The 23048-nt window shown below is 33.9% G+C and overlaps 1 protein-coding gene across 12 annotated transcripts in view; it reads left to right on the top strand.

Moving 5' to 3' along the window:
• The window catches only part of LOC106868349 (cell adhesion molecule Dscam1), a 298293-nt gene that overhangs the window by 215995 nt on the left and 59250 nt on the right, over window positions 1–23048 (top strand). For all 12 annotated transcript variants that reach the window (XM_089352798.1, XM_089352792.1, XM_089352796.1 and 9 more), the window contains 2 exons: window positions 16474–16600; window positions 17092–17211. In XM_089352798.1, the coding sequence (XP_089208924.1) occupies window positions 16474–16600; window positions 17092–17211 (247 nt within the window). The remainder of the gene's footprint in view (window positions 1–16473; window positions 16601–17091; window positions 17212–23048) is intronic.

Below are 23048 nucleotides of genomic sequence, written 5' to 3'. Positions count from 1 at the left end.
TACAGCGATGTAAACAGTTCAATATTGCTACCCATCCATCCATACATACATACAAACATACATACATCCATACATACATACATTCATACATACATGCACACATACATACATGCACACATGCATACATGCATACATACATACATACGTATCGGGATATCTGGGACTATAGAAACTTGTAGAACCTTCTAAAGATTTAAAGGATGATGCTTAAAACAAGATACTTTCCTTCACAACCTTCCGACCAAATAAGTGACCGGTCAAAATTTACTCCAAAAATAAAAAAAGAGAATCACACATACATACATACATACATACATACATACATACATACCTTGTTGATGTTGAAATTTCAATGAAGGAGCCTTAGATCTAGGTTTAAATCCGGCTCTTTCTCTATTAGGAAAAAATCTTGGAATATAACTGAATAATGATATACATACACACATAGATGCATGCACACACATACATACATACATACATACATACATACATACATACATACATAGCTACTCATAATAAAAAGGAATACTGGTGGAATATCCCAGTGAAAATCTCAATAAAATAAGCACAACAGACCTGATATAATGATTTGGGATGGAGAAGAGAAACTGTGTACAGTTGTGCAAATTAGCTGCCCAGCAGATGTTAACAAAGCTGAAGATCAGTGAAAAAGAGAACACCTATGCTGAACTAGGTGAAATCTGCAGTTACTCTATCCAGATCGCAAGTTCATGTTTATACCTGTAATTACCGGGACCCTGGGATATGTAACACACTGCCTAAATACCAATCTTGAGAAATTAGGCTTCTCAAAACCAGAAAGAAGAAAGCTAATTTGAAAACTACAGATCCAGTTCATCACTGGAACTGTAAAAATCTGCAAAACTTCTCAGAAGTTTATCATTTAAATATACATGAGCATGTCTAGATATGCAACTATATGTATGAAAATACATAGATAAAACAAAACATACAAATTTGCACATATGCATACATATTTACAAACAAAATACCCTGTTGTTGATGTTGAAACAGGTTAGAAACAGGCTCTTTCTGTATTGTGTGCGTATGTGTGTGTGCGTGTGTATACTCAGAGATATATAATATACGATGGGATTTTGAACAGTTTCCGTCTTCCAAATTCGCCGCAAGTCGTTGGTTCTGTCATGTACATTTTGGATAAAGGTTTCAGCAGAGTTTATGTAGATTTATTTACGTATCTCGTTGTATTTTGTGAGTCCAGTTTTCCTTAACATTTCTTGTACCGAAAGTCTCTTTAGAGAATCAACTACCATTGATTTTTTTTTTTTTTTACGCTTACATTGAGAATACAAAATGAAATTATGACATTTATCACGTGATACATGATATTATTAACGATATTCATGTAGCTAGTTATATATGCTATACATACTTGCTGGGTTACTGCAGTTCTCTTTTATAGACACGAATCCTTTAACCTATATATATGTGCGTCTGTTATCCTTTTATTCCTCTTTCCCTTCTTTCTTACTCTCCTTTTCCTAATTTCATCTCATTTGAGTTTCTTTTTTTACTCTAACATGATTTCTTCAGCCTCACCTGTATCACTCACTACCTATAACTTCCATTTTCTCTTACACTTTAATTCCCTATCACTATACTAAATTTACTCGCTCTTCGTGGCTTATTCTTTGTGCGTACGCGCGTGTGTGCGTTTCTCTAGTGTATTCCTATATCTTTATGTATATCAATATATATTTCCCCTTATATATTCTTAAGATAACTGTTTCCTTCTTCACAATTTTTCAATACTTATTTACGCATTTATACTTCTATTTGTTAATCGCATCGATTTTTTTAACCAGCCCTCTTCCGTTTCCTTAACTGTATGAGCTGATCGATGTTACCTATCAATTAGAAGCCACTATATGGTCATGTTATTTACACACTGTGTAATTAAACCGAGGCCTTGTACTTAGTTATCGATTCACTTTGATGTAATTAAAAATTTGTGTCCAGTTTGAATATCATCATTTCGTTATCGACATTATAATATATTATTTATCTTGTTTTAACAGTTTTATGCGAGATTCTGCTGTAGCACCTATATTTCTGAAGTGTGTGTAGTCTTTTCTTTTTAGAATATAAAATTGCATTTGTATCTTATGTCAGTTTGCAATGTAGCATGGTTTTATTTGTTGTTTTCTTCTATCTTAGTGTTTTGTGTGTTGTGTACAATGCGGTGTGTGAGTTATGTTATTCTTTGAGAAGTAGTTATGGTGTTTTGTATATGCTGTGTGAATTATGCTATATCTTTTACTGACGGATGGTGATGGTACAGTATGAGTTGTGTAACTTGTCTTATATTGTTGAGCAGCGATTGTGGAGATTGTGAATCAAATCAAAATTATTGATACCATAAAATCAGGTGGTAAATTTATAAGGATATACCCATAATCTTTAAGAATCTTATTAAGAATAGAAGTTGTAAAGTACTTAAGCTGTTTGACAAGGCAACCCATTATTATAACGTGCTAAAGGCTTGTGTTTTAAACATGTAGCTTACAATATATTTAATTCTTGAAATCTTTAAACAATGAGAAAATATAGTCTGATTTGTTGCATTCTCTCTCACTATAACGTCAAATAAAAACAGAATGTTTCTTAACTTACAAGCTCAGCATTACTCGCAAGCAAATAGAGGAGCATATGTTAATCACGCCAGTCCTTAAACTGAGTTAATCACACTATTGTTACAGAGTCGGAAAAATATTTTGCGGTATATTTTTCGTTTTTTTTTTACGTTCTGGGTTTAAACGACAGCGCAAACAACCTTTTCTTTCATCCCATCGGGTCGATAAAATAAGAACCAGTTAGTCCAAGGATCGATGTGGTTTTGACTGAACTATCCACTAAGCATTTCTGGCACAGTTCCTAAATCAAACATCATTATTATTGTTATTTTTCATTCACTGTGGCCTTTATGGTGACGGTGGCTAGGTCATTTCCTGTGAATGTAATAGACACACTAAATAACCATGGAAGATAATGTACAATATGTTAAGGCTAAAAATCTCTATAGCGACTAACTTATAGTTAAATTTTAGACGTCACTCTAAATATTTGCCATAACCTATACAAACATTATAAGAAACCACATGAGAGACCCACCTACCCATAATCATGCCAGGATAACCAGAATCATACAACCTACCCATAATCTTTAAGAATCTTATTAAGAATAGAAGTTGTAAAGTACTTAAGCTGTTTGACAAGGCAACCCATTATTATAACGTGCTAAAGGCTTGTGTTTTAAACATGTAGCTTACAATATATTTAATTCTTGAAATCTTTAAACAATGAGAAAATATAGTCTGATTTGTTGCATTCTCTCTCACTATAACGTCAAATAAAAACAGAATGTTTCTTAACTTACAAGCTCAGCATTACTCGCAAGCAAATAGAGGAGCATATGTTAATCACGCCAGTCCTTAAACTGAGTTAATCACACTGACTCACAAGTACATCTGAAATTACTGCTCGTGTAAAAACGATGACTGACTTCGAGCTAGTTCATGTAACACAAGTTGGCATATAGGAATTACCGAAGACACATTTTAGATACGCCGCCTCAATAACCTATATAGGACCAATAAAGAATGACTAAGCTCTCCTTTTTGCATTTAATTACTGATAGGAACGGACTCCACTGGACTTTTGAAGGGAAAATATTGAAAATTTTCAAATATTGCAGGAATTCGATTAAAATTCTTTATTTAAACTCTGTTGAGAAAAAAATAAATCAATGCTGAAACATCGGAGTCAACGTGAGGTGAACCGTAATTGAAAATGGAAATACAATTAAAACGTAGACAATTGCGAATACTGAATATTGTGTGCATGTGTGTGTGTGTGTGTGTGTGTGTACTTGGAAGAACATAAATACATTTTTATGTATATATTCCTATGTATATACATGCAATGAATGTCCTGGAATAAGTATAAAATAACCCTGTTATTACATACACAAATATCAACACAAGGAATGCTGTTGGAACATTCCCATCAAAACATCTGTCACGTGTAAACACAACAGACCGGATATTGTCGTTTGAGACAGACAAGAAAAAGTATGGACTGTTATGGAAGACAACTGTCCTTTTGATGTGAATATCTCTTTGTAAAGCAACGAGAAAGAGGATAACTGCGGAACTGCTGCGAAACCTTCAGCTTCTCTATTATAAATTCACATTTATGCCAATAATAATACATGCACTTAGTTTCATAAATAAATGCTTTCCAATCTGGATAAGCTTGGATTTTCAGAAAAAGAAATCAACTGACTTGATTATTACAAATGCATACTGTAAGCGGAACAATAAAATTCTGCAAAACTTTTCGCAGGCTTAAAATGTAATATTGTTTTCGTTACCTACATCCTAACGTTGGGCTTTGTATCTTTATCAGAAACCAGCTCCTTCTTCAGAGGAAGAATTTAAATAATTGAATGTAGAAAAGAACGTACGTACATACATACATACATACATACATACATACATACATGTGTGTGTGTGTGTGTGTGTGTGTATGTGTGTGTGTGTGTGTGTGTGTGTGTGTGTGTGTGTGTGTGTGTGTGTGTGTGTCTGTAAAAACTATCAAAACATCGCGCTGACGTCAAAACTCCAGTTGCAATATGAACATTCAATTTCAGCATAAGATTCAGTCTACTTGTCTGTGTATATATGTACATATATACGTGCGAGAGAGTGTGGACACGCTTTTTTGTGTATCATTAATAAGAATAATCGTATTAGCAACAAAAACAGTGTAATCCACCAACAACGAGTGCGACTGCATATAAAAATAACTAGAATAACATTGTGAAATAAACGAAAAACAAGAGGATAATAAAACAGCATTTGTAACATTGATCTCGGCGAGTTTTCGATATAACTGCCAACTCTTAAACTTAGCAATAGTAATAATTATAACAACAACAAAATCAGAAATAACACCAGATAAAATAATCAGCTAAAAACTAAAGGGAGAGAGTCAGTTTGAGTGTTTCGAAATTCTAATGAAAGAAATACCACATAAAATAAATTAATAAAGGCAAAAATAAACAAGTGATTACGGATAAACTGGATGAAACAAAAACAACAACAAAAAACATCATTTCTTGGTAGAGAACTATACAGCTTCGATTAGATCGTTTTCATGATAACAAAAGTAATAACAGATAAATATATAAATAGATGAAAGTAATAAATAAATCAATATTAGGCAAAGAATCTTACTTACTGCAAAATAGTAGTTGGCTATTTTCCATACTCACTTTGAAATAAAAAGGTGAGTGACGTATTCCTCACCCCGCCACCTAAGTAGGGGAAATGGCGGAACCAAAAGAAAATTCTTTAAGAACAGTTAATGGTTGTTTTCAAAATTTTTCAACAATAATTATGGTTGTTTTCAAGCACACATGCCATGGAATACTCTTCGGAAAACCAAGATGATATACAAATTTCAATCTAATTATAAAGGTTCAATTATTCATGACTCAAATCGTTAGACAGCTATGATACTTGCTTTTGTTCCTTTACAATGTATTTACAATAATGAGCCTTAGCGATAAATTACAATACAGTACACAAACCAAGGTTACATGTAAAAAAAATATCAGCTGATAACACCAGCATCCTATATAAATATAGGTAATGTAAAAAAAAAAAAAAACAGAAACACTCGGATAGTATGTATCGGTTTGTGTATGTGTGCATGTGTATTTTTGAGTATATAAATATGAAATTTAATCTCGTATTTCGTGCTCGAAATAATAAATTTAAGCAATTACGATGTTTCTCATTCAATAAATTGGCCCTCAACGGCGTACCTTACTTTAGGAGCAACGCCGGTTATTTTTCCAATGTTTACCTCATATTTAAATGGCGTCATGATTAAAATACGATATATGAAATGAAATTCGGTTTTCAAGGAAAATAATATCCTTGTTTATATCAGAAGAATATTATGGTGAGACATATTAATGATCCTATAAAATAGCGTTTGGGGATATAGATAGGTTCTTAAATTTACTACTTATAGGCAGGTGGAATTGATGGAATAAATTTAATTATAAAGACATAGATTTTAAATTTGTTTGAGTTTAGTCTAGTACAGAATTAAATTGTATAGTATATATCATATATAGGATTAGATGAAGGTTTAGATGCTCAATATTTTTGTTTTGTTTTTTTGGTGAGGTGCGCTATGGTTAAAAAGAATACTTACAAATTTATGTGTGTATATATATATATATATATATATATATATATATATATATATATATATATATATATATATATATATATATATATATATAGTGATCGCCATAAGCTTTAAGCTGATATAAAAATACCGTTATTATTATTTACAGCATATATATATATTTATATATATTGATATATATATATATATATATATATATATATATATATATATATATATATATATATATATATATATATATATATATATATATATATATTTATATATATATATATATACATATATATATATACATATATATATACATATATATATACATATATATATACATATATATATATATATATATATACATATATATATATATATATATATATATATATATATATATATATATATATATATATATATATATATATATATATATATATATATATATATATATATATATTGGCACTTCCAAGGAAAGGTATCAGAGCGACTTTGATCTTTCAGCTAACCCGCCTTCATCAGATTCTCTGATGTAGTTGAGCAAACTGAGACTTCAAAGTTATTGTCAATTTTCCCTTCTATAAGTTAATAAGTACTCTATTAATGATATTCAATAATTCTTCAATTTAATCTTTAATTTTATATCGAACTTAGCATGGGAGCAAACACACAAACGCACGCACTTACACATACCCACACACGGGCATATATAAAAAATATATAGGTATGAATGTATGTATGTGTCTCAGACACACGTACACACATACACACACATTTCACTCGCAAGTATTCATCTTCCTCCCTCTGTCTTTTTTTTCTATTTTTGTAACTTTCTGAAGAAGGACTTAAGCTAAAAACATCAATCACACACACGTATTTTACTTTTTTATTGGGCGTTAAAGATAATAGTTAAACTTCTTTCACTGTTGTCTCTAGCATTATTTTCCTTATAAATTTTGATCATGAATGCGTGTGTGTATATGATATTCAACCCATGTTAATTCCGATTAGTTACACGTTTGGTCAACAGAGTTTCCCCTCCATGGTTCTCCAGTAGTTTATTCAGACATCATGTATCCGTTACAATGTTAGTTAATGCATTCTTAGATAACCGCTTGTTTATCTAAGTGGGACTCAATGGAAAAATGGCGGTTACCACATTATCGAACGACCGCATAGGAGCACCACTGTACTTGTTCATACCGGTGTAAATATGGTGGCATTTCTAATTCTAAGGGGAGGTTATTCGAATATAAGGTAATTCAATCATTCGTTAAATATTGATCAAGAAAATTAGTATCAAAATGTGGAGATGTCAATAGAATTGTTTAAAATCATCATAGATAGCAATTAGCATGAACGCAACCAAAAGACTAAAATCTGTAAAAGAATTCATTTTTCGTGTGTATATATATATGTGTGTGTGTATTTATGTTTGTGTGTATGTGTACATATATATATATATCTGTGTGTGTGTGTGTGTGTGTGTGTGTGTGTGTGTGTGTGTGTGTGTGTGTGTGTGTGTGCATACTATAGCAGTGGATAGTGAGAATTAGTACTCAACACGGCATTTGGTGAATAAATATAGTTTTTATTTGTGAAGCTGCAATACTACCATTGGTTTCATGCGAAAACCTCGCAAGTATGAAGTATTTCGTAGAAAAAAAAAACCCTGGTAATCTGTCTCTATGCTGCATAAGCTTTATCCACACTTGGACACGGCTCACCAACATTTTTATGTGCAATACCTGACATTTACGATGTTGTCACATGAAACCAATGGTAGCTTTGTAAATCCATTAGTAAAGGATGTATATATAAATGTGTTTGCATGTCTCGATGTGTGCGTGTGAGCATATATGTATTTGTATGGTTATATTGACTTATCACTCTATTTCTCCCCCCCCTCTCTCTCTCCTCTTCCTCTGTTCGCGTGTGTGCGTGAAATAGATAAAAATGTTTTGAAATACTGAAGTTGAATGCAATTATTGCTTCGTATAATAATGTCAGAACAGAACTTTTCTGAGTAATGCATTTAAAGAGTCATACTTTCGTCCATGTGAGGTGTCTCTTTGTGTAGAAAAGAGAGAGAACGTTTGAAAGAGAAACATCAGGTGATTGTGTGTGAGAGAGAAATTATGTAAAATGGGAATTATGTAAACGAAAGAGATAAGACATAAAAATGTACACAATTCAAATATAATTTTATATATCATTGCATTTTAAAATATTTTCGAATATAAGAATTCTTGGATGGGAATGTCAATGGTTTGAATTATTATACCATAGTTATACTGTTCTCATCCAAACCATCTTGTTCATAATACTATCCCGTGTTCTCACAAATACTGTCTCCTGTATTGATATAAACTTAGAATGATGTATACAAAATTATAATGTATTATTTGCTCTCAATATAATTCTAACTCAGTAAACTTGACATTCTAATTCAGTAAATGTGACATTCAAACTCGGTAAATCTGAACAGTGTTCTATAAAATATATATATCATATATTTGGATTAGTGAAGGCATATGGCTCAGTGGTTAGAGAATTGTGCTTACAGTCATGGCGTTGTGAGTTCGGTTTGTTAACTGCGTTCCTGAGCAAGACACTTTATTTCACTTTGCTCCAGTTCACTCAGCTATAGAAATGAGTTGCGACATCACTGGTGCCAAGCGTTATCAGCGTTTGCCTTTCCTGTGGACCATGTCGGTGGCGTGAAGAGGGGAGACTGGTATGCATGGGTGACAGTTGGTCTTCCACAAACAACCTTGCTCGGACCTGTGTCTCGGAGGGGAACTTTGCAGGAGCAATCTCATGTTCATTCGTGACCGAAGAGTATCTTTTGCTTCATATTTAAATTTTTTAAAATTTTCTTCTGGTTAAATCAGAGTTGAAAGAGAAATGCATGTATCATAGATTGCTGCGATCGAAAGCAACGCATCAGCATTCCAATTGTCCTTCGAACAGAAAATCTTGTTCAAATGTTTGCAACAGCTTAGATTCTATTGGCAGTGCTGAATCGGAAGATCACTTGAATTTACCACCCAAGCACAGATATAGTTCGGTGACTTTCTTTAAGTAGAACATGAAAAGAGCACCGAGAGGAATAATCAATTTTGTTTAAAGTACAAGGGAAACATCATAAGATTTATGAAGTCTATGGTGCAAACATTTTCAGTGTAAACAATAATGAAATATGAAGGAAGTTCAAGCAATATTCTCTAGGCGGGCCATACTGTTCGACATTAATTCAGCCGAGGCGTGTTTGCTCATTTACAGGGAGTGGCAGACACAAACTAATTATGCGAATGCAATGTCAAACTGTAAAATATTGCAAACAAAGAATATATTAACACTAAATAAATATGATACTCAAGTAAGAGATATTTTTCAGACTTAATTCATTGAATTCTCTCTCTCTCACTCTCTAGATATATATATATATATATATATATATATATATATATATATATATATATATATATATATATATATATATATATATATATATATATGGAGATATGCCTCACAATGATATTGAGACTACTTTCAACTGAATATATGATTTAGTGAACAAATGTTAGAGCTACAAAATAATAATTTAACATCATCCTTTTCGCAGCAAAATATGATTTTGTAAACTCTAAATAATTTTTTACAGTGTGGATCTACCATAGATTTAGCAATAGAACGTCTGTGTCTACATAGGAATGATTTAAGAGCCATTTCCTATAGAAAAAATGAATTAAAACAGTGATGTCTTAAACGCGGTCCAAATTCTAAGTATTTCCCCCATTAACAGTTAAAATAATGCGATGCATTTGCGAAACATTATTCTACTGCCTCTATTCTACACATTTGGTTGTACAAAGCTAACCGAGCTGACTCTTCTATGCTTTCTACCACTACCGTCATTACTACTATTACTGCTACCACTACTTTTGTAATTCTGTTTTTGATTCACCGTCTCGCGTTTCCGAAACTGAAACCTTGCTGAGTCTATTTGTTTCTGTTTGAGTACAGCAAAGCGAGTTTTATCAGATACCCAAGTATTTAAAAGGTACTTTATTTCATCGGCGTCGAAAAGAGAAAAGGCAAAGTTTACATCCGTAGGATTCGAACACTGAATTTAAAGAGCTGAAGAAATACCAGCAAGGCATTTTTTCCCCGAGGCTCTAATGATTCTGTCAATTCATCTCTCTTGATGTGCTTATAATGGATGATAGAGCCAACAAGAAATATAATAGAAGGGATTGACTAATAAACTTGTGCTGCCACTTTCAATATCAGTGAGTTGTTTCTTTGTTGTTTCACCTACATACAGATCAATTTCTAATAGAAATATCTCAGCTACAGGCAAAATGGAACAGGAATCAATGAAACACAATATAGTCGTTCAAACTGCATGAAAAAAAAAACTAGATCTTATACCGTCTTCAAAAATTGAATGATATTGTATATCAAACTTAGATCCACTGCTTGATAGTAAAGACGAAATAATGACGGTTGAAATGCTTTTGGTTGTAGGCTTTCTCATTCGATCTTTCCTTGGGTTAAACAACAGCAACAGCAGTGCCAAGTTTGTGAATGTTTTCTTGATACTTCATTGAAATAGTCGTCAGCTTATTCAGTGTTTGCCTATAGATTACAAATACTTGACATATCAACTGTGTTAGCAGTTATTTGCAGATTATATGTACGTAGATATTTTAAACTTCATGTGTGTAGAGTGGAAATGGCAATGGATTTTGATACTCACCATATTGTTTCACTCTGTAAAATCTGATCAGGTATTTGAAACGGAAATATATCCAGTTTCTGGTGATAATGTTTGTTCTGGGAATATTTCCAAAATATTAGTATTAGATACAACACTTAATCGATTTTAAAACTTATAACGTGTTTAAACACACATATGTTGCATTCCATGAGATACACGAATGAATATAATAGCCTATATGAGCTTTCGATTCAAAGCATTAAAATATATCTTATCCTCTCCTAAATTACACTTCCTTTTACATTCCCGCACATATTTTCAAACGAATTTATAGGCGGCTCATTTTAGTCCTGAGTCCAGATGAATTCAACTTCCATTCACCAAGAAGAGGTAAAATAAAATGCCTGTCATGTACTGGGGTCGATATAATCGATTACCCTTTCCTCAAATTTCTGGCCTTGTACGTATATAAACACATCGCATACTGCTGATAGTGATAATGATGATGATGATGATGATGATGATGATGATGATTCTAATTTTAGCACAAAGCCAGCAATTTTAGGGGCACAGTCAACAACTTCTAGTTACCTTTATGATTGCTTCCTTCATTGATAGGTACTTGGTCATCTTCAAAAGTGAAGGTGGAATAACAATAATGGTCGGATGTTTAGTTCCCGAGTTACAAGAGATAATGTAATTGGAAGACGTCAGGATTGATGTAAAAATTCTGATATAAACTGCTGAGTCAAAGGCCATGTGACTGAGGTTGTACGGAATATGCCAAGTAGTGGGAGTTTTTTTTCTGGAGCAAAATGCAGTCAAGGCAGCAAGATTTGTAGTTCCCAGTTTCCAGAGCAACATTAATCATAGCTCTGGAAATGGCAGGAAGGTCATCCTCGTACACGGGAAGTACTATAGCTATCGAAGGGTACTATGGGTTTGAGATGAACTCTATAGATACAGAAGTTGCATCAAGCTGGATTAGCCGAGTTGCACACAGAACGATGAAAATCGTGCAAGTGTCCGATAATTACTGACTTACGGAGCTGTCTGGAACTGATGTTGCCACGTATAAAGCGGACTATGCTATCGGCCAACTCCATCGTAAAAATCAGGCTGCAGACCTATTTTAGTAAGGCTAAGAAAACAGATTTACTTTGTTCGGTGGTTATGGGGAAAGCCATTGTACGGGAGAGGCCAGGCTAAAAGGATGAGAACAAATGTCTTCCGCTTCAGTCAAGTTCTCGAGAATTTATTTAAAGTTTCACTGAGAAAGGAAATTGAGGGTGAAGAGACAAGTGCTCTTCTTCAGTGAATCTGTCAAAAGGTGGGTGATTATGGAGGAAATAAGGTAATTGGAATAGCAGAAAATTGGAGAGCAACAGCTAGATGTTTACCTATCCGTGCTCTTAATGCACTTGGATTTGTGGAGTTATCTGATTCGCGTTTGTTGGAGGGACTTCCGTTTCGAGAGGAGTGCATCATTCATGTATTCACAAATTCATGTATTCAGCTGGAGTGGCTGTGTGGTAAGTAGTTTGCTTACCAACCACATGGTTCTGGGTTCAGTCCCACTCCGGGCCAACCAAATCCTTGTGAGTGGTTTTGGTAGACGGCAACTGAAAGAAGCGCGTCGTATATATATATATTTATATATGTGTGTGTGTGTGTGTGTGTGCGTGTGTATGTATGATTTTGCGTCTGTGTTTGTGCCCCCAACATCGCTTGGCAACGATGCTGGTGCGTTTGCATCCCCGTAACATAGCAGTTCGGCAAAATTGACTGATAGAATACGTACTAGGCTTAGAAAAAAAGAATAAGTCCTGGGGTCGATTTGCTCGACTAAAGGCAGTGCTCCAGCATGGTCGCAGTCAAAATGACTGAAACAAATAAAAGAATAAAAGAATATGTAGACATTTTATCTCATAACTCACCATCCATGCTTTTTTCTTCACCCGATTGTATGTGTACCTGAACACGAATTGTAACCTGTTTTGGTAATTCACTCTCACCTGACGCCGCAGCGGCAAATATATATTATGATATATATATATAATCATCACTATCATCATCATTATCATTATTTCTATTATTATTGTGATACAAGCGCAGCAAGCTGGCAGAATCGGTTGAAACGCTTTGCGGCATTTCTCCTGGTTCTTTACTTTTGGAGTTCAAACACCGCCGAACATACTTTCTGAGTCGATAAAATAGGTTCCTGTTGAGCACTGAGGTCAATGTAATCCAGCACGCTCTGCACCTAAAATTTCAGGCCTTGTGCCTATAATAGAAAGGATTCTTCTTCTTCTCCTTCTTCTTCTTCTTCTTCTTCTTCTTCTTCTTCTTCTTCTTATTATTATTATTATTATTATTATTATTATTATTATTATTATTATTATTCAGTAGTTTTATTTTTATAACGTGCTTTCACTTCACTACCGAGCGCAGCTCTGTGCGCCTTGGGTATGTGCTGTGGTTTGCTGTGGTGCTCTTATGTTTACTGTATTGAAAGTGTTTTGCGTAGGATGTGTGCAGTACCCAGTAGTGCAATTTTCTGTATGTTATATATATTTGTAAGTCCTGCTATTTTTGTTATGTATTTGTCTGAATATTTTTTTATTATACCTAAGGCACCTACTATGATAGGAATTGTTTCTGTTTTTAGATTCCACATTCGAGTTATCTCTATTTCCAGGTCTTTGTATTTTGAAAGTTTTTCCATTTCTTTTCGAGAAACGTTGTCATCTGCTGGTATTGATACATCAATTAGAAAGCATTTTTTTTCTTCATGATCTTTGACAACTATATCTGGTCTATTTGCCTTAATTTCTCTATCTGTGTGTATTGGCATATCCCAGAGTATGGTTGCTTTCTCGTTTTCTGTGACCTTTTCTGGCGTGTGTTTATACCATCTTTTTTCTGTTGTTATTCCATAATGTTGGCATAGCTTCCAGTGTATATAGGTCCCAGCTCTGTCGTGTCTGTGGATATATTCCTTCTTAGCCAGGACTGGGCAGCCAGAGATAATATGATTTATTGTTTCTTGTCGATCTCCACATATTCTACAGTTACTTGTTATATTTCTTTTCATTATGTGTTTTTGGTAATTTCTGGTGGGGAGGCTTTGGTCTTGTGCAGCAATTAAAAATCCTTCAGTCTCTGCTTTGAGTCCTGAGCTTCTCAGCCATTGCTGGGATTTTTCTCTGTCTATTTCTTTCGCATTTAGTTTAGCCCAGTATTTACCATGTAGGGGCTTTTCTTGCCATCGTTTTATCATGGTCCGTTGCTGTTCTAGTTTTAGTTTGGATTTCATTTGTTTTATAGCTTTTGTTGTTTCTTCTTCTTCTTCTTCGTATTTGTTAGGTAGATTGATTTCTTGTTTGTATTTGTCAGCTTCCTTAAATACTGAAAACAGTTTTTTGTTTTGCTCGTGTTTTGTGGCTATTTGTATTAGTTTCCCTTGCTTCTGGAGTAGGTATTTTTGCAGTCCTATAGTGGTTATTTTATAATAGTTTTCTAGCTGTATAAGACCCCTGCCACCTTCTGTGCGTTGTATATATAGCCTTTCTATGTCAGATTTTGGGTGGTGCATCCTATATCCTGTCATTATTTTTCTTGTTTTCCTGTCTATTTTACATAGTTCGTTTAGTGTCCAGTTAGGATGTTGTAGCTGTAGCTTATAACTGGGACAGCTAAAGTGTTGATACCCATTATCTTGTTTTTAGCATTGAGCTCTGTTTTTAGTATTGATCTAACTCGTCTATAGTACTCTTTCTTTATTTTTTCTTTCATTTGTGTATGTTGTATCCTATCTAGTTCATTGACTCCTAAATACTTATATGGTTGGCTTTCGTCTAGTTCTCTTATTTCATTGGCTTTATCTAGTGTTATATTGCTACTTTTAACTAATTTTCCTCTTTTCAGGGTTGCTTTGGCACATTTTTCTAATCCGAATTTCATTTCTATTTCCTTGGTAAAGGCGTGTACTGTCTGTAGTAGTGTTTCTAGCTCTTTGTCGTTTTTTGCATATAATTTTAGGTCATCCATATATAGAAGGTGGCTGACTGTTTTTCCATAGCATTTGTAACCGCATCCAGTTCTATTTAGCAATTCTGTTAAAGGTGTGAGTGCCAGGCAGAACAGGAGTGGAGAGAGCGTGTCTCCCTGGAATATTCCTCTTCTAATGGGGATGGCTTTCGTTTTCACAAGTCCCTCTTTTGTTTGGAGCTGTAGCACTGTCTGCCATTTGTTCATTGAGTGCTCTATGTATTTTATGATAATTGGTGCCACCTTGTTTATGGCTAGTGTTTCCAGAATCCACGTGTGGGGAACACTGTCGAAAGCCTTTTGGTAGTCAACCCAGGCCATACTGAGGCCTTTCTTCTTTCTGCGGCTGTCTTCAGTTATGGCTTTATTGATCAATAATTGATCATTACAGCCGTATGAGCCCTTGCAGCATCCCTTCTGCTCTTCTGGAAACAGGTTGTTATTTTCCAGGTGTTTACTCAATCTCGATATTATTGCAGTAAAGGCTTTGTAGATCGTAGGGAGACAGGTTATAGGTCTATAGTTTTGTGGTTTCTCCGTTTCCGTGGATTTGGGGATTAAGATGGTTTTCCCTTTTGTGAGCCATTCAGGCATTGTCTCTGGATCTGCGAGTATGTTGTTAAAGTTTTCTGCCAGCTTTTTATGCATTGCTGGCAGGTGTTTTAACCAGAAATTGGGGATCTTGTCGTGTCCAGGTGCCTTCCAGTTGCTTAGTCTTTGCAGTGTCTGGGTGACCTCTTCAGTTGTTATAGGGGCCCAGAATTGCTCAGGTGCTAAGTTCGTTGTTTTAATGGTCCTTTTTTTGGGGTTGTTGCTTCACCGACCATATTTGTTTCCAGAATTTCTCTAGTTCTTCTGCTGTTGGTGCTGAAGTAATGTCTATTTTATTTTTACCCAGTTCTTGGTAGAGTTTTTTGGGGTTGGATTTGAACTGTTTGTTTTGTTCAAAGAAACGTTGGCGTTTCTCATACCGGCGGATCCTCTGTGCTTTGGCAAGGATGTCTTGCTTTAGTTTTTCTTTTGCCTCAGGTAAGTCTTTTTCTGTAATGCTGTATTTGTACAGTATTTTTGTTTTCTTCTTGTTACTTAGTAGTGTTGATTGTTTACTAATTTCGTTGAGAATCGATAAATATTTTCTCTTTTTTTTAATTTTGTTCTGGATGTTATTTATCCACAAGGTCTGTTTGGGTGGTAGAACTCCTGTTCGGATGGGTTTGAGTGAGTATCCTGCTTCTTTTGTGGCTGCAGTGGCTGCCGCATATATCATGTCATTTAGCTCAGTGACATTGCCTGTTGTTTCTGTGGTTGTTAGTTCCGATTATTATTATTATTATTATTATTATTATTATTATTATTATTATTATTATTATTATTATTATTATGCTCTGAAATAATCAGAAGTTAATCTGCTTCTATTGCTTTCATTTTTTTTATTGCAGCAAACAATACAGTACAACAGTTTACTATTTATTAAAGAAGTGAGTCCCCGACATAATGGAAACTACACTTGCTACGCTAATAACTCGGTTGGCTACGATAGCTATACGGCCAGTCTTGTGGTTTATGGTAAGGGCAAATTCTTGAATTTAATTATGAAATACACCGTAAATGTTGCTACAGCATCGCTGAGGTTTTCGAGACTATTGCCACCATTTTTAATGGCATTTCGCAGACAACAGAATAATCTCCCGTCATAGGACTTATCTATTAAAGGCAAGTTTTCCATATGACGATGGTGTGGTTCTCCTAACCAACAATTAGTTGAATTGAACTAATTATAATAGTATGCATTTTGCAATTATGTGACTAATCACCGGATGGGAAATCGAACTTATGCTTTACGAGTTGCTTCCCTAATGCCATATCACTGTACTCTTTAAAAGAAAACTGAAAATACATGTGATATTGTATATTGTTGTATTAACACCAATTATTATTACTTAAGTGAAATATCAAATCTTAAATTATTTATTGCTGTTTCTTTGTTATATGTTTCTTGAAATTATTTTAAAATTCTTGTATATTGTAACTTAAGAACTATATTGGTTTTTATATAGTTCCACCTCGATGGATCGTAGAACCTAAAGATTCATTTGCTGTTCTTGGAAAATCAGTTCAGCTTCATTGTAAGACAACGGGAACCCCGACTCCGTCCGTTATTTGGCAGAAAGCAAAAGGCAAGTCATCTTGTTTCCATACTTTTCGTTTTAACTTTCCATATTAAAATTTGAGAAAATTTACATTAAAAAAAGCCTTAATTTGTTATTAACTTACTGAGAAACTACATTATGTATAACGTTTAAGAAAATAGCTGTTGTACATAAACGATGGTTTCTTTCCTAAAAAGAAACGCTACACTATAGTTATGTACTTAACAATTTTCAGTAATGATTCTTTTCTATCTAGAAACACGTTTTTCTGGATGTTTCAAACTTAGAAACACTTTCTTTGTACAAAGGACAAAATATGGACTTCATGAGTTTGAGTTCCGTTTCAACTCATGACTGATTGAAGAATACAACGGGAAAATGTTCGCAGTGAACATGTTTATTGATAAGATGGATAAATATAAAGAAACTAGTTAAGTTGCTAATCTTGTTCAAAATATCTTCGTTTCCTAAATAACTCAACTATGAATAAATATTCTCTCTTTAAATGCATACGCTGAAAAAATAATTAATGAAACTGAGCTTTTTAAACACAAATACACACACTTAGGCACTCATGATATATACACCAGTACAACTTAACATATACATATGTAGAATTACAAGAGAAAAAAATAAAGGATGCCCAAAATAACTTCTGTAGAAATAAATTGATAAATTCCTATAATCTTTCTATTTAAGATTTCCCTTGGCACTTAAACCGTTTTATAAGACTCTCGTTAAAATACAAAGGACACATTTCCTTTTCTACCTGAAATCTTTGGAATCTAAAATAACCGATAAATTCGTATTTCTTCTTTGAAATAAAACATCCAATCCTTAGACTAAACTTGCATAAACGTTAATGGTGTTTCTGGTCGTTTAATACGAGATTTCCGCCAACTTAGCAGAAACGATTTAGATAATATGTATAATGCATAAAACACACTTTTTATATTCCACTTATACTGCATAACAAGATCAGACTGAATTTTAACACCAGTCGTTACTTAGCCATCATCTTCTATTTAATAATCTCCAACTAACATAGTTGTAAATGTTTAACAGTTAAAACGTACATATAAGAGACTTAGCTATCAAACTAAATGGAACTCGTAATACACAGAGTTAACTTCACCAGTAACAGCGAGCAATACTATTATGCAGATCACTCGAATTTGTTCGAGATGGCACACTTCCAAAGAATTCCAAGGAATTTCTATAGAAAAGTAGATGAGGTTTAAGGTATATTCAGTTTGTCCTTATATATTCTTATAATAGAAATGTTTTTCATGAATTATTTTACGTTCAAAAATGCTTCGCTTCTTATTTTACTTTGTTCCTGATGTCTTAGGCTTTCTATCTTACTTTTTGTATGTATACGTTTGTAGTTTGTACTTGTTTGAGTCATTGGGTGGCGACCTTGCTGTGGCACTACCTTGAAGGCTCCAGTCGCACAGAGCGCCCGAAGTACTTATTTGGAAGTATACTACATATTTTATCGTACTCTTTTGCCGAACGGCTAAGTTGCGGAGACGTAAAATATATAACACTAGTTGTCAACTTGCTATAAAACATTGCATCAACTTGCTATAAAAGCGGGTAGTAATTTTAACTTGATTATTCTTAGTGCAAGTTTTGAAGAGAACAGTTCGATTTTAACAGTTATTTTTTCAAAGCTATAATGGAGGTGACAAAGGAGCATATTCGGCATGTTTTGCTTTATGCGTTCAATAATGGCAACAAAGTAAAGTACGAGGAATATAAATGCAGTATATGGGGATCGAACTATAACCGTAAGCCAGTGTCGACGGTGGTTCCAGAAATTCCGAGCCGGAAACTACAGCCTAGAAGACGAGCCTTGTCCTGGAAGATCTCTAGAGATCGATGAGGGTGTCCTGCAAGCCCTATTGGAAAACAAATCCCATCGTAGATGTTGAGGAACTAGTAGAGAAGTTTGAAGGTTTAGTCCACTTTGAACTTTTCAACCCAAACCAAACGATAACAAAGGGACCTACTGCGAGCAGCTGGAGCATCTTACGTCAGTGCTAGAAGAAAAACGACCATCTTTGGTTTCAAAACGAAATGTGTTCTTCCATCAGGATAATACTCGGCCACATAGAGCGAGGATGACATTCCAAAAGCTGGAACAGCTTGAATGAAAAACGATGCCCCACCGACCATATTCGCAGGACATTGTCCCATCTAATTGTTTATTCCGCAGTCTTCAAAATCATTTGGACGGAAAGAAGTATGAATTCTGTAGACGAAGTCAAAAGAGTACTGGAGGAGTATTTTTCGTCACGGACAAGTGAATTTTGGAAAAGGGGCCTTGCAAGTCTACCAGACAGATGGAAGAGCATTGTAGAAAATGAAGGAGAGTATATTTTAGATTAAAAAAGAACTTTGTTTATCTTAATTTTGGAAAATATAAGTATAAAAACCGCATTATTTATGGGATGACCCAATACTTTGACTTGCAATGACATGTTTCTGGAATCGCCCCTACTCTGTGGTATCTTCGGCAAATGTTCTCTACTATAGCGTCCGGAGGCTCAATGTCACAATGAATTTGACAGATATGCCTTTACTCTCTACCACGATCACCATTCTTCTTGCTCTATATCTCACAGGATTATTGCGTACAGAAATACGTACATACATATAAACACACACACACAATCACATATATGCATACATATATGTGTATGGAGAGAGAGGGGCAATTATGCAGATAAATTAAATAACAGCTTGAGCTTGATATACAAAACATATATATATGTATATACGTAGACAGAATGAGTGAAGATTTCCAGATGATGAATATTTAAGTATAAATTTATAGATATTTATACATTTAATAACTCAAACTTACAGAGTACAAACGACAGAGAAGTGTAAAGGGGACGAGGTAAGGTGTTACAAGTCCAACAGCTGTTTCTGGGAACTCGGAGATCTAGCATACTGTTAGTAGAGGTAGTTCACCCAAATATGTAGCCCGTAATGGGAACAAATAAACATTGGATAAATTGAGCCTCCGTCATCAAGGTAGAAAAACTCTTATGTTTCAGATTATGATGCAGAAAAGTTTACGCACGCACACATAAATATGTGTGTGAGTATGTATGTATGTATGTATGTATGTCGCTTTGGGATGGTTTTGAATTACTGCACACTAATATATGCCACAATGAATTACAATTTTCAAATAATATATGTGGATTAAAATTTTACGAAAGTGTTTTAAAATACGACGTGAACAAATATTGAGTGTGAGAGTGTGAATGATTAAACGATTTGATGGAGAAAAAAAATACTCGAAATATTAGAATGAAATGTAGGATGAAACACAGAACAAATGTGGTGGAGAAAAAAATGTAAAGGAAAGACTGTGATAGAGAGAAAGACGGATAAAGAGATGCAATAACAATTACATACACACCAAAGAAAACAGAAATGTAGTGGAAAATACATCGTAAGGTAAATAATGTATATTTATTTTCATAATTTTTTTTCCTCAACTCAGCAAATATATTCATCAATATTTCAATACCAAATGAAAGATATATTGACACACACGCGCGTGCATACATATAAAAAGATAAATACATACATAATGACAAACACATATACAAATAAAAAATATACATACATATATATGTGTATTTATATGTATATACGTGGTTGTGAATGTATATGTATATATATATATATATGTATATATATATATATATATATATATATATATATATATATATATATATATATATATATAGTGCAGTGCAAGTGAATATATAAATGCTTACGTGCGTACGTGTGTGTGTGTGTGTGTGTGTGTGTGTGTGTGTGTGTGTGTGTGTGCGTGCATGTATTTGGAGTTGATTCCAAATGATACATGGTATTCATTTACTCATTTCTCAGAAGGAAGATAATTTGAATACATCTGGAATCTATGCTATTTGATAATTCTTCATTCATCTTCATTCTCCATTTTTCTTTTAGTCACTGCTTTGCATTATTTGTCGCAGGTCGTTTGCTTCATAATTATGCATTTTTATCCTGATACTTAATTTATCGACTGCGAAAAGATGAAAGCAAGGTCGACCAAAGTATTTTCTTGGCGTGCTAACGATTCTACCAACTCACCGCCGTAATAATAATAATAATAATAATAATAATAATAATAATAATAATAATAATAATAATAATAATAATAATAACATTGTTTTGTGTTGGTATAAAAAGATGAGCTACAACAAATATTCTGCTCAATACCACAGATTTGCTTGTCAGTTGCTTGACCTTAACCAGTTGAACATGTCTCTTGGTGGCTGACGATATGTGCATCTCTGATCACGAGCAGAAGTAGTGGGGGAGCATCATAGCCGTGTGTTGAGAAGAATTCTTTGGGGTTTGAATAATTCACCTCTGGAAACATGGGTGCTTTGCTCAACATCCTTAAACAAACCTTATTCAAGGACCTTTTGAGAGGGATGGGCTACTTGACCTGAAGAAAATTCTAACTGGGCCCCACCTGCGAGGTCATGCGCTGTTTATCTTGATATGAGATCACCGTGTCGCTCACATTTGGTTGTGATGCATGTGTCTGGTGTACCCTTATTAGACGGGTAGTTATGATGGGTATTTTGGGCTTCGAATATTTTACCCCAGTGTCACTTTAATGGTATGCACTGCTCTCTCACTCAATAATAATAATAATACAAGCAGAATAAATATAGTCTACCACATTGTAAATGATTGGCGCAAATTCCCTTCCCGCATTAGTGTTTTAATGTTTCAGGAAAGAAGCGAAGTCTTTAGTGGAAAAATAAGGCATTGAAATGCGCCAGAAAATCTGAGCGCTTGATTCGATTTAAAATAACATGGAAATGCGACGGTTGTTTTGAAGGAAATTTATATGCTTGTTATTGGACAATATCTACTGGGACTGCTAAAATTGACAAAGAATCTATTAACTGTGTAAAACCGATACGTAGAAATATATTTCCAGTGTTTCTCGTTAATGTAAGCGCGTAAAAACTAAACCGGAAGTAAGGTGTGGTTTGGTTTTCTACTACAACCAATAGAACCAGTTGTAATAAAATACATTCATATTGTAATCGCTAGTAAAAATAGATATGAAAATGAAAAAAAAAAATATTATAATCAAAATTTATAAAGGGACTTTTTGGTTAAGACCTTGCTTTTGATGATCGTACTACCATCAGTATCCCAAACAGTTTTCTTCTATCCCTTTTATTTCTTTTTTCTTGGTTCTATAAATTCGATCATTCCCAAACTTCTTTATTTGCTTCTCTTCACCTACTCTACGTGTTCAATTTTGTTCTTTTTCTTTGCGTTTTTTCGAAATACTTGCTCCTTTCAACTTTCAGACTCCCAATCATTGTTTCCCACTATAATATCTCGTTTGCATCTTAATTTATTAATAAAAAAAACAACACTAATGAATACAATGTAGTTAACAAATAGGGACGTGCCAGCAAAAATCATTTAGTAAGTATGAACGATTTCTAGCCGTAGTGTGACATAATGTATTGAAGTTTCGATAACAGCTAAGAAGGGCAGAAGGGTGGTGGTGGTGGTGGTGGTGGCAGCAGTAGTAGTTGCTTTCACAAAGCAGTTGTATTTAATACCCAATATTGAAATAATTTATGCTGTGCTTGATTAATAAAACAAAATTGTTAATATCATTCTCATTTTAATTTCAAAAGAATCTCCTGTTTTATGAATGCAACAAATAGTTTGCAAATATTATCAAAATCATAAATTTAATGATTTGGCCTAATTTAAAAGAACGCAGAACTATAATTCTGTGACAGTTTATATAAAAAGACATGACAATTGTC

This window comes from Octopus bimaculoides, chromosome 5, assembly GCF_046866305.1.
Source record: "Octopus bimaculoides isolate indiv1 chromosome 5, ASM4686630v1, whole genome shotgun sequence".
NCBI lineage: Eukaryota > Metazoa > Mollusca > Cephalopoda > Octopoda > Octopodidae > Octopus > Octopus bimaculoides.
Note: the sequence above shows the minus strand (reverse complement) of the source record. Positions and strands in the feature narration are given on the sequence as shown.